Source organism: Lynx rufus, unplaced genomic scaffold (genome assembly GCF_022079265.1).
Source record: "Lynx rufus isolate CCGP_SWC_20201006 ecotype Redwood Valley unplaced genomic scaffold, mLynRuf1.p SCAF_6, whole genome shotgun sequence".
Taxonomy (NCBI): Eukaryota; Metazoa; Chordata; class Mammalia; order Carnivora; family Felidae; genus Lynx; species Lynx rufus.
The window spans coordinates 132937922-132951288 of NW_025814878.1; the positions used below are offsets into that span (position 1 = coordinate 132937922).

Below are 13367 nucleotides of genomic sequence, written 5' to 3' on the forward strand. Positions count from 1 at the left end.
CACGTTCCTTAAGTCTTTTGAAACATTCACCTTTCATTGATGACCTCTTTAGAACTACAGTTTGTAGGGGAGGCAGGATGTAGTTCTGTGTGGGAAGTCAGCCTCTCTGCCTTGTTAATTAAGGTCGTGAATGGCGCTTGTCCTTTGACTTGGGGAGACCACCCTGGGAGCACCAGGGCAGAGCTCAGACTGAGGGCTGCTGAGCCCTTTCTGTGAGACCCCTTGTATTTCCTGTCTTTGCTGGTGTTTTGCAGCAGGTGAGCCTTGCTGTGGAAAGGGAAGATCTCTTTGGCAAAGCTCTTTGGTGTTGTGAGACCACCGGGCCCTCTCTCCCTGATGTTTGCAGTCCTGTAATGCCTGTTTTCCTGAATGCTAGACCCACAGGGAGCTTTTCCAGAGTCTGCCTCATTGACACTTGGAGTAAAGAATTTTCTCTCATAAATTGTCTAGAGATGAATCTTATTTCTAAAGGTTTTGTTTTTTTAAAAAAAATTGGTTTTAATGTTTATTGTGTGTGTGTGCGCGCACGTGTGTGTGTGTGTGTGTGTGTGTGAGAGAGAGAGAGAGAGAGAGAGAGAGAGAGAATATCCAAAGCAGGCTCCAGGCTCTGAGCTGTCAGCACAGAGCTCCCCATGGGGGCTTGAACCCACGAACTGCAGGGTCATGACCTGAGCCAGACAAAGTCGGATGCTTAACCCACTGAGCCATCCAGGTGCCTCGAGGCGAAGCTTATTTCTAATGTACTAGGATCTATAAGTTGCATGCTATTTTTGATGAAAACTATTTTGACGAAAAACATACGTACTCTTCTATTTTCGAATACTGATTTCACTTTCTGTGGACTCTGGGTCAATATGATTACGTAAAACACCCGTTCACCCATGTTTATACTGAGGAATGTGGGGTAATTTCCACTAGTGATAAATAACCCGGACTGCTGTGTGCTTTTAGGGTTTTAAAATTCCCTTTCTTTCATCTTTTCCTGTGTCTTAAGAGATTCCTCTTTCTCTAAACTGATTGGTAAATTAGATAATCGAGCTTGAATCTAGGCTAAGAAGAAATAAATGTGCTCTATGTGAATGCCTTTTAACTAGTTGTGGTTCCTGACACGCTTGGTATTTCCTTTTATGGATTTTAGCTGTTCTCCAGGTATTTGCATATAGCTGTGTTTCTCTATCGCCTTGATTATTTTCACTTGAGCATAAAATAATAGTATGCTTTTTTTTTTTTTTTTTAATAACCGGTTTTGTCTCTGTGAGAATCAAAGCTCTTTTTGCTTTTTGCCTGGGTTCTGGTTTCTCCTGATCAGAATGCTAGCTTTCCAGATGGACGTGCCAGCAGGGACTTCGAGGATGTACAGTAGCCACATGGCGACAGAGTGTCAGATTCTGTTGGATGCAGCGTTCTCTGCTTGCTTCGGTTTGACTGCAAACTTCGTGAAATGGAAGGTTATGAGGGTACCCAGGAAAATTCTGGAGGTCTGTTCCTTCTGGGGCAGAAGCTCACGGTTCACGAGGTGGCTTCTGGTAGACAGGTTGTGGGTTGGCGGTGGCTTTGTGAACGCAGGCTAAACGACAGCAGGGCCATACCCAGGGGGAGATGGGTTGTTTGCCACGAGTGGCACCGGCCAGTGGAGAGAGTTGGTGCAAGGGGAGGACGTAAACTTAAGGACATCACCATCTTGCCTCTTTGAGGATGCTTTCTTTATCTTTGGGTCCAGACCAGTGGGTCAGTCATCTGACCAGAACCACAGTCCCCTCTTAGTGTGAGGGAGATCTGCGTTTCTCCCTGTGCCCCAGAACGTAGGGCGGATCGGCTCATTCCACACCTGACTGTGGAGCCGCCTCCCTCCGGACTTGGTGGCGTTCCGAGTTTCCGTCTGAGAGTGTCCCTCAGAGACGGCCCATCCCGGTTCTTCACATCTTACACGTCCCTGTGTTAGCCTCTGACTCTCTTCTAGAATATCTAGGAGGTTGCGGCAGTGGGTTTGTTTGCTGAGAAGCTGTTAGAACAGATGCATGCAAAAGATTGGTTGTTTGCTGCTTTTGTGGAAGCTGTTACCCTGTGTGCTTTTCTTCTGGGAATATTGACGGAACTTGGATGCTTTTTAGCCATTCTCTCCACTTTAGTTCTTTGGAACATAATGTTCACCCCATTCTCTCAAAATCACGAGTATAAGGAATGGAATAGTGGATTCATGATGCTTATCCAAGGCAGGAGCTTTGAAAAATCCATACCAGAGGGCCGCCTGGGTGCCTTAGTCAGTTAAGTGTCTGAGTCTTGATTTCAGCTCAGGTCATGATCTCACGGTTCATGAGTTGGAGCCCTGAGTCGGACTCTGCACTGACATTGTGGAGCCTGCTTGGGATTCTCCTCTCCTCTCCTCTCCTCTCCTCTCCTCTCCTCTCCTCTCCTCTCCTCTCCTCTCCTCTCCTCTCCTCTCCTCTCCTCTCCTCTCCTCTCCTCTCCTCTCCTCTCCTCTCCTCTCCTCTCCTCCCCTCCCCTCCCCTCCCCTCCCCTCCCCTCCCCTCCCCTCCCCTCCCCTCAATAAACTAATAATAAAACACACCCAAAATAAATAAACTTAACAGAATCTGTAGAGGATTTTTTAAAGTGGAAGTTAATTCCTTTTCATATGTTGCACCTGGATTTCAGCTGATTCTATTTGAAATATAGACCATTTTTCTCAGTCTTAATCCCTCCCTTTTTTTGTTTTTGTTTTTAAAGATGACCTCCCATTAGCCTTGGTTGCAGAGTTCACTGCCTTTCCTGCTGAGAGGAGACTGGGGAAGGCTGGAGGGGCACCTGCCACCCCCTGCCCCCAGCACATCCCTTCCCCTGCTGCCCCCCCTGGCTGGCCGCTGCGTCCTCGGGTTGCCGTGTGCTCTCCGCACACGCCTGTTCTTCTCTGTGCTGGTCCGCGTGTCCCAAGATGGAGCCCAGGGCAGCTCTTCGTTAGAAGAAATCAGACCTGGGTCTTTTAATCTGGAAGGAATTTGAAGAGATGATCCACCCATACGTCACATATGTGCCAGGATGAGTTAGAGCCCATGGGAAAATACATCCATCTGTGTCTCATGAGTGCTGAAATACAGTTAGTCCAGCGTTTTTTAAAGTACCTAAGCAGTTAGACTTGGGAACAAGGATCCACCAGCACTGGTTGTTTGACTGTACCTCGCCTACCCTGTGCACAGCCTGACTGCAGACCTCCCGAGTTGGAAACGGGAGAGTGCTGTTCCCTTTTCCTAGTCAGTCTCCTACTGATTATAAAACCACTTTAGAACAAGTATAGATATATATTGTTCCAGGGGAAGTATGGCCAGATAGTTTTTCCTTTTCTTTTCCTTACTTTACTTTTCTGTTTATAAGAACCTTCCTTCTATCAAAAACCTGCTTCTAATTGGAGATGATCAAAGGGGAGGGGGGGAAAAACAGGTTAATCGCTTTTGTTAGCCTGTAGCCAAGTCTCTTCTACCAGGTACATCCCTGTGGAGTTTCATTTCTACCTAGTGCTGTGACCCACGTAATTTTGGGGTTTTTAACATGCACAAAAGGTCATGACTGCAGCAGACGGAAGGTGGCTTGGAGAGCTGTCTGTGTGCTCTTTGCATTTCTGCAGGGCGGGTATCGGGGTGGCGACCTCTGTTCCCTGATGCTGCTCATTCACTTCTCTGTCCTTGTTGGATCGTGTGGCCCAGAAGCCGGACAGGGATGGTTTTAGAGATCTCCACTGGGAAGGAGAGCAGATCGGTTACCTGTGTCTTTGTTGCTATCCCGGAGCATTAGCTCATTCACGGGAAAGTGGGCAAGAGAAGAAATGAATTTCACACTTAATAGGTCTTTGGCTGCTTGGTAGTAACTCTTTCCTAAAGTACTTCATGGTTAAGAAGATTAAAATTGTTGGGCACCGGGGTGGCTTAGCTGGTTAAGCTTCTGACTTCTGCTCAGGTCATGGTCTTGTGGTTTGTGAGTTCGAGCCCAGCATCGGGCTCTGTGCTGTTGATGCAGTTTTGGGGTGACAGTGGGATGGTCTGGAGCTGACCGCCAGGAGAGAATTCTTGAAGATGTAAGATGTCTTTGGTACAAAAAGGTGACTTTATTAAAGCACAGGGACAGGACCCGTGGGCAGGAAGAGCTGCATGGGGTCGTGACAGGTAACTCATCATATACCCTCAGGCTGGGAGGGCGTCAGGGATAGTACTTCCCTGCATACCACGGCAAGCCCTGAGACCCCTTTCCTTTGTTCTCGGGTAGCTGGGGGTGTCTGAGGAATATTACACATATTCCACTGGTTGGGGGGGGGTGGATGCGGGCACCAGCCTGCATTTTGCCCCCTCATCTTGCCCCACGCCCCCTCATCAGTCAGCACGAAGTCTGCTTCAGATCCTCTGTCTCCCTCTCTCTCTGTCCCTCCCCTGCTCATGGTTCTCGTTCTCTCTCTCTGAGAAATAAATACTAAAGATTATAGTTGTTGCTAGAAATAATTTGGGAGAATTTCTTTGGATTTTTAAGTAGCCTCTGGTCCTAAACAATGTACCAGTGAGTTGTGTCATCTTTAAATGGTCATTGTTTGATAAAGAACCATATCGTGCTGCTTCATATTAGCAACCTTCTTTTCTGGTGTTCCTGCTTTATCTTAAATGCAGAAATGGGGGCGCCTGGGTGGTCCAGTCGGTTAAGTGGCCGACTTCGGCTCAGGTCACGATCTCACGGTCCGTGAGTTCGAGCCCCGCGTCGGGCTCTGCGCTGACAGCTCAGAGCCTGGAGCCTGTTTCAGATTCTGTGTCTCCCTCTCTCTGACCCTCCCCTGTTCATGCTCTGTCTCTCCCTGTCTCAAAAATAAATAAAATGTTAAAAAAAAAAATTAAATGCAGAAATGAAAACATCTGGGGGCATGAGGAGGTTAAGGTGTAAAAGGAGTGTGAGGGATGTGGGGTTTTCTTTTAGGGTTTTGTTTTATTTTTTTAATCCAGCACTTTTAGTTAGTCTTGTGCAGGAATTTATTGTAATAATTTTACATGCTGTTAACCTGATCGTAATATCAAAGTAGCTTCCAAATATGTTGCGATTTTGGGGGGATCCATGTCTGTGACTCACCTCATGTGAACTCAAGACCATTACTGTATGTAGGAAATGTTGTATTCTCTGTTACTGCCGCTTGGTTTGTCTTTCACTTTGAAATTCATTTGTTTAAGGTCACATTAAGTTGAGTAAGTTAAGTGCATAACCCAGAATAGCCTTTGTCTCTTCCTTGACATCGTGAATAGGTGTTTTTAATTTTACTTCCCCCACCCCCACCCCCTCACAACTATTCATATGAGCTAGAAATTCTTCTGATTTGTTGTGTTGGGTGAATGGCATCATCTCCCTACTGGGGCGATTTTGCTTGAAATCCGTTGAAAGGACACAGATGGACTTTTATTTCCTGGGGGATGTTTGAAAAACAGAAGTGGCGGCGGAGACGAACAGCTTTGTGTTCTCTGCTCAGGCCTGAGGATTTAGGTTCGAGCCTTAATAAATGTCTCCATGTGTAGTGCCCCTTCTGGAAGGGGCGAGGACCCGGGCCTGTGTTCACGAGCCCTCTTCCCTTAAACCCACCAGGCTCTCCTGCGCTGCCCAACAGCATGGTTTATTTCGGAAGCTCTCAGGACGAGGAGGACGTCGAGGAGGAAGACGATGAGACGGAAGACGTCAAAACAGCCACCAACAATGCTTCATCTTCATGCCAGTCAACCCCCAGGAAAGGAAAAACCCACAAGCACGTTCACAATGGACATGGTAGGTGGGCTCTTGGTTCCGGGGGTAGCGACAAGGTAAAAGCCACAGCTCCGACTTCGAGAGCTGGGACGGGTCATCTGTGGACCTGAAAGACCCGGCTGAAGGTTGCGTAGCCGCTTGGTGATCAGGCTAGTCCTGGACGCTTCTCTGGGTGCCAAGCTCTTGCAGAGAGAGGAGTACGTGACCGTACGTCTTGTTTTGTTCCAGGTGAACAGAATAAGACGTGGCGATGGGTGTTTCTCGAAGTGTAGAGGCGACGTTAAATCTCGTAAGAGCTGCAGGTGATAGCGATCGGAAGAGGACAAGGTCACGTCTAAACAGGGATGGTTAGGAAGCACTCCTGAAAGATCTTCCCATGATCAACTTAAATTGTGATTTTTTTTTTTTTTAGCGGGAGGAGGTCACGTAGAAAGAGAACTGTTACTGAGCACGTGAGATCCAGTAAACGCACGTATATTGTGTACCCGACTGAGTTTTTTTTTTTTCTCCTCGTGCTACCGTGGGTGGCAGGAGGACACGAGTGGATGTCAGTGAGGAGGCTACTTAGGTGAGGGGGCTGTGGGACGTGTTCAGTGGTTTTCCAACAAGGAAGTGACGTGATTGGAATTGTGCCGGGAGTAGATGAAGCCGGCCTCCGGTGTGAGGATTACATGGAGGGAAGGGAGCGAGGAAGGGGAAACCCGCTCCGAAGGTTGTAATTGTGGCCAGCCACCTGGCCAGAGGTAACAAGGGACTGAGAGTTGGCCATGGGGCTCTCACTGGGAGGAGGAGGGGCTGGATGGTAGGCTTAGGAGGACTTGATGTGGACTGGGGGACGTAAGCAGGAAAAGTAGAAAAGGAGAGGAGGAGACTGAGGCACGGAGGATGGGGCAGGGAGGTACTGTGGCCATTTCCTGTTGTGCTCCTACCCACATGCTTGGCATCCTGTTTCCTGCAGGACTCGGAGACCCTGTGAGGGAGCCAGCCCCCGCCCCCCGCCAGCCCCAACCCGGGAGTGGCAGAAAACCAGTGCTATCAATAAGTGATTGAGGCAAAGGAAGAGGTCTCCCTTTTCCCCCTCCGTGACTGCCTTGAGCTACCCCTTGTTTCTCTGGACCCAGGGGGATATAGAGGCTCGGGTCAGGCACAGGCCTAGACATAATGGGAACGTGTCTGGCTTTCACTGTTGTGGAGCATTTTTCCCTTGTCAATATAACGAGTGTTTGTCCTGCCTCTTGCTGGGGACTGAGTGCAGGAGGCATGCAGACATAGCAAAGGGTGCGACCCGCTTTTTAAGAACTTCACAGTTTAGTCGGGGAAATGGGGTTAATAACCTCAGTGCAGAATACAAAACGGCGACTGAATTTTAACCTTCCAAGAACAAGGTTTCCCCCTGCAGCTGTGATCGTCAGAAGTCTTGATAGTTGGAAGAGAGCCACGTATAGGAGTTGGAATACAGGTGTAGGTATAGAGATGAACTTGACATGCACGATCATGAACTGGGGTGCGTTGCCGGGTTGTGGGGCGACTGTCCCACCCGAGTATGGGGGGTGGTGTTCTTCAGGGTGACTGGGAATGACCAAGTGGAGTTGTTAACATGCCCCGCTGGGCAGAAGGAATGGTTGGAATGTGGAGAGTGGGAAACAGTGGAGGATTTTTGATATGGAAATAAGATTAAAGAGATCCAAGGAGCCCAGCCCGGAAATAACCATTGAGGGGCTGGACTTGGGAACATACGATGGTTCACGTGTGCGCAAGGGCCTTTTGAAGCAAAGGTGAGCAGCTTTTCACTACTGTCTGGAGAACCAAGGCTGGAGGTAATAGAACAGGAGTTAGGAAGGGAGGTGGTTTGGGGGTAGTTAAGGACTTTATTATCTGCCGAATTTGCAGTGATGGTAAAAGACAAAAATCCAGAGGACGGGCTGGAAATTTATCGTCCCAGAGCTGCTGGCCGAGGCGTTCAGAAGGGGGCTGAGCTTTCTGAGGTAGGATGAAGCAGGAAAGGAGACTTGTGGAGATTTGCTTTTCGTTTGAATTCTTGGGAAGGTATTTTCTAGTTTTACTTTGGGTTCAGTAGGAGTCAGGAGTAAATAAAAACGAACGCAACATGAAATTAGACTCCTATCAGTTGGTCTCTGTGTCCATATGATAAATATATTTCCTCAGGATAGTGTCAGAATTATTCCTTGGTACTATTTTTCATTGTCTCACTGTGCTGGGTGGGTGAATTCATCAGTCTTTCAGGGTTTCTGGACCCAGTTCCAACATGGCAGGTAAGTACTTCCCTCGCTCCCCAAACACCTAGCAGATTTCGGTCCCCAGTAGGGTTCTGAGAATTTAACTCCATTCCGACACCACCTATCTAGAGATTGCATGAGACTCCACAGGTTAAGGGCTCAGTCCTGGAAGGCTGTCCCCTTATCACCCACCTCAGATGCCACCCACAAGCCCGCTATTCCTTGGAAACCGGCTACACATTGGAGGTTCCAATGAAATCCCACTCAGGTTTGACTAATTTGTTAGAGTGGTTCACAGAACTCAGGGAGACACTTAACCTTCACCAGTTTGATAAAGGATACAGATCCCCAGCCAGATGGAGAGGGGTGTAGGGTGAGGTATGGGGAAAGGGCACGGAACTTCCACAGTGTCTCCACGCCAGTCACTTTGCATCTCCTTAGGTCTTCCAGCCCAGAAGCTCTTAGAATTTTGTCCTTTTGGGTTTTTATGGAGGCATCCTTACATAGTGATGATCGACCAAGTCATTGGCCATTGGCTGATTCAAACTTCTAGCTCCTCTCACCTTCCTCAAGGTCGGGGGGGGGTGGGGGTCGGACTGAAGGTTCCAGTCCACTGCTCACGTGGTTGGTTCTCCTGGCACCTGGCCACTGTCCTTGGGTGCTTCCCAAAGGTCCCCTCTCTTAACAGACCTCTGTATCACTCACCGCTTAGGAAATGCTGGGGTTTGGGGAGCCGTGAATCAGGAATCACGAGTGGGGACCAAATACATATCTTAATGGTGAAGTATGTATTTCTCATAAATCACGCTGTTACAGTCAAATCACATGGATCTGTTGAGTGAATCCACACAGGTTGAGCCTCCAACTCCTGCTTTTCAGTTTGTGTGAACTTGCTGGTTCGCCAGTCTTCTCGTTGACTCACCTTACAGTGTCCAAGTTACCACCTTCCACGTGCGGGGAGCCTATGCTCCCTTGAATTCTTTTTTTTTTTTTTAAATTTTTTTTTTTTCAATGTTTATTTATTTTTGGGACAGAGAGAGACAGAGCATGAATGGGGGAGGGGCAGAGAGAGAGGGAGACACAGAATCGGAAACAGGCTCCAGGCTCTGAGTCATCAGCCCAGAGCCTGACGCGGGGCTCGAACTCACGGACCGCGAGATCGTGACCTGGCTGAAGTCGGACGCTTAACCGACTGCGCCACCCAGGCGCCCCATGAATTCTTTTTTCACATGAGCTGCAGAGTGGTGACAGGAAGGGGCAGTGGGTATGCGGTGGCACGTCACAAAGTTTCATGAACGGGCCGGGCTGAGGGAATCGGCCGACTTACTGTGGGAAGAGGGCAACCGTTTTTGCGTTGACCATGGTCACTGTGATCAGGAGTCAAGGAAAATCTCTCTGTAGATACGTGTGTCTGCATTCGCACGTGCGCGTACGTGGGCCGAATTTTTATTTTTTTTTCTTCTATGTCAGATTTTACCGGTCGAAGTAGTTACCACGTGATTGAAAATGATTTCGTGGCAACTAAAAGGGTTTTCAGTGTTCCCTTTGGGGATTTGCTTGTTGAAACACTCTTGCGTTCTTTTCGTGTAGCGATGAATTTTCTGTCTCTTCCTGGGTAGGGGTGTTGGGGACAGTGTGTCGTTGGGTGCAGTGCGGGGTGCCTGAGCTGGGAACCCCCATGACCGTCTTACTGTCTTTTCTGCCCGTGTGTTCTTGCACACTTTGTCTTCCTCCTTGACTCTGCTGGCTTCCCTGGAGAGAAAGCCTAGGAGAAAGCGGGAACAAGGAGAGTGCCCAGACCAGCGGGGCTGCGCTGGAGCTCTGACTCTGCCCGTACTTGCCAGCACTTTCTGTGCTTTCTTTGATGAGGCTTTAGAAACCAAAGGTGCAAGCCCCTTTATTTCCTGTCTGTGCTAATTCTACTGATGCTGGTTCCTGTGGGTCTCCTTCTCATGACCGTTCCCGTCACAGTGGGTGTTCGTACATCTCTCTTCTGAAAGTTGGATTTCAGGCATTGCGTGTATAGGGTGCTCTAATGTACAGTGTATATACTTGTCTTCCAAGGAGTGAAGTGTCTTTGTTCTGTGTGTTTTTTTTTTCTGTTTTGTTTTGGGGCAGTTAAGATGAAGGGCTACCTCTCTGATTTCTCCTGAAGTGGTTGGCTTCTGAACCCTTAGTTAGATTGAGTTCATCAACCCCCAACCTCCAGCCCTCTGTCTTTTTAGATTATGTCCCTTTCTTAACAATTTGTTTTTGAGAGAGGAGAACATGCGTGGGGAGGGAGAGAGAATCCCAAGCAGGTTCTGCGCTGTCAGTGTGGAGTCCAGCATGGGACTCGAGTTCAAAAACTGTGAGATCGTGACCTGAGCTGAAACCAAGAGTCAGATGCTTAACCTACTGAGCCGCCCAGGCACCCCTGATTATGTCTGCTTTTGAGCTGGGAAAGGATTGGTTGCAGTTCCAAACGTTTGCTTCAGTAGAGTTCTAGAACCCATGGGGCTAAGTACCCACCTGAACTTGGAGGTGGGGTGATAGGGAGAGAACTGCAGGCCCAGGCGGTCTGTCCTTGTGTTTGGGAGCCCGCCAGATACCAGTCCCTCCTGTGGTGCCATTTTGTCGTCTGAAGCCCTGACCTTGTTCAGTCTGTGGGGTGTGCTCATTCCTACACCAGCCACCCTTCCACCGTGGGCATTTAACCTCTTGGAATTCAGCTCATCTGTTCTCTAGTAGGCCCCAAGAAAATTAGGAATTTGTATTGTCTGAGTTTGTAATGTTGTTGCCATGGGCATGGAGATCTTTCATGTCCTTTTAAGTTCTTTTTTTTTTTTTTTTTTATGTTTATTTTTGGGGGGGGTGGTAGGGAGGGGCAGAGAGAGAAGGGGAGACCGAATCTGAGGCAGGCTTTTCAGTCTCTGAGCTCTCAGCACAGAGCCCGACGCGGGGCTCGAACTCACAAACCGCGAGATCATGAGCCGAGCTAAAGTCAGATGCTTAACTGACTGAGCCACCCAGGCACTCAGAAGTCTTTTTACATTCTAAACAAACATCATTGTCAGTAAAGTTATTCTATGCGGTGTTCAGAAGACCCAACAAATCATTTAGAAGTACCAAATCAACTCCCCTGTAGTATCTCCTGCAAAATTAGTTTGTGAGTTTTTGGCAAATGTTAACGCCCATGAGTGTTGGAGAAAGATTCTGTGTTTATTCCTGAAAATGTATTTGTGGAGGATTTGGAAGGGAGGTCTAGCCATCATTTCACTGAGAAAATTGCTGAAACACAATCATAGCCTTCTTGAGGGCAGGATCTTGCCATATTAAACACTTAGGGAATTTTTTGGAGTTAATTTTTCTGTCCTACATAAAATAAGTGTAATTTATGTGCACGTGAGAAACATGCTAATTTTAGTGCTTTGGAAGATGACCCAGATGAACGAGGGACAGGGACCTTTCCCTAAGGAGCTGATGATCTGGGAAACTCCCTGGAGAATCCCATCAGAAACAGCCTAAGACCTTCAGGCTCTATCCACGTTTCCCGATCACACAGGCTTAATATCTGGTTCATGTATACCCTCTTCCCTGTCACTTTGTGTTTCTCTCTTGTTGTCACTTCTAGTGTGTCCCCCTGTTGTCCCATGCCACCCATTCTATGACTGACAAGCCTCCCTCACACCCAGGTTCAAACATCTTCCATAGGAAGGGGCTGTTGAGTACAAGCAGCCAAGGTCCTCAAGTGTGTGTTTGGACTCCATTAAAAATGATGTTTCTGTAGGTTCTCGTGTATGTTTGAAACGGTTTGTGAATTTGTTTCTGCTTTTCGGGCATCTGCGTGCGAAATGTTTTGTAAGGTCACATGACAAGGATAACCCGAGTTTCAGCGTCAGGAAGCCCTCTAATGGAGAGGTCATGGTGTCCTTTCTCTCCCTGCCTCTTTCCCTTCCTTCCTGACGCAAAGGACTTTCCTTGGCAAGCGTATTCCGTGATCACGTTTGTATTTTGAAAGATGGATTGTGCGCAGCTCAGAGGCAAAAAAAGAGAAAAGACCCTCTGAGAGACCACTGCACTAGCCTCTACGTGATCCTGAGGTTTTAATCGAGGTGTCATCAGAATGAAACGGAAAGGTCACATTGGACAGATTGTTGACACCTGGAGATGGCTTGGTGGCCGTGGAAATACAGGTGCCAGGTAGGTCTTCAGACCGTCTGCAGTGCTCTGTGGGGTGCATTCCTCCGGGGAGAGCTGCCCGTGAACTAGCTGCAGTTCCCACTCTCGAGTCCCTCTGGCGTATGCCAGGTGAGTTAAGTGGGCCTTTGACTTTTGTACGGATGCCCGCACGGAGGAGAGAATAGCACAGGGCTTGAAGCCCAGGCTTCAGACTCTGACCCACCTGGCTCGCACTTCTGCTATCCAGTTGATGGCTGCCTCACTTTAAAACTAGTTTATTTTCTTTTTACATCTATTTATTTTTGAGAGACAGAGACGGCGCAAGCAGGGCAGGGGCAGAGAGAGAGGGAGACACAGAATCCGAAGCAGGCTCCGAGCTGCAAGCTGTCAGCATAGAGCCCGACGCGGGGCTCGAACCCACGAACCGTGAGATCATGACCTGGGCTGAAGTCAGATGCTAAACCAACCGAGCCACCCAGGTGCCCCGATGGCTGCCTCACTTTGAGCATGTGGCTTAATATTTCTTAGTGTCAGGCTTCTCATCTGGAAGGTGGGGAGGAAGCAAATGGTCCGTAGGCTCTCTGTTAACTGCGTGTGCAGACATGTTCATCGTTGGAGGGTGATTTCTCTCATTGGTTTTGGTAGGTGGCCTCACATACCTGCTTTTTTGTGTGAGGGTATGAGTTGGGGTCCGTTTTCCACACACGACAATAAGAATACTAGAGGGTTTTGTTTTTTTAAATATTTTTTAAAGTTTATTATTTTTGGGGGTGCCTGGGTAGCTCCGTCGGTTGAGTGTCTCACTTTGGCTCAGGTCAAGATCTCTGGTTCGTGAGTTCGAGTACCGTGTCAGGCTCCGTGCTGACAGCTCGGAGCCCGGAGCCTGTTTCAGATTCTGTGCCTCCCTCTCTCTCTGCCCCCTCCCCACCCCCACTCGCACTCTGTCTCTCACACACGCACACACAAATAAACACTAAAAGTTTTAAAATTTATTAATTTTTGAGAGAGACAGACAGTGCCAGCTGGGGAGGGGCAGAGAGAGAGAGAGAAGGAGGGAGAGAAGCTCCTCGAGCAGGCTCCTGACATGGGGCTGGATCCCACAAACCATGAGACCCCGACCCGGGCAGAGATCAAGAGTCAGGCACTTAGCTGACTGAGCCACCCAGCGCTCCAGGAATCCCAGAGTTTTTAGGACAGGTGCACCTATGTTAT

At 48.5% G+C, this 13367-nt stretch overlaps 1 protein-coding gene across 4 annotated transcripts in view; it reads left to right on the forward strand.

Moving 5' to 3' along the window:
- Window positions 1-13367, forward strand: part of JARID2 (jumonji and AT-rich interaction domain containing 2) — a 273915-nt gene that overhangs the window by 209570 nt on the left and 50978 nt on the right. For all 4 annotated transcript variants that reach the window (XM_047101536.1, XM_047101538.1, XM_047101537.1 and 1 more), the window contains one exon: window positions 5602-5778. In XM_047101536.1, the coding sequence (XP_046957492.1) occupies window positions 5602-5778 (177 nt within the window). The remainder of the gene's footprint in view (window positions 1-5601; window positions 5779-13367) is intronic.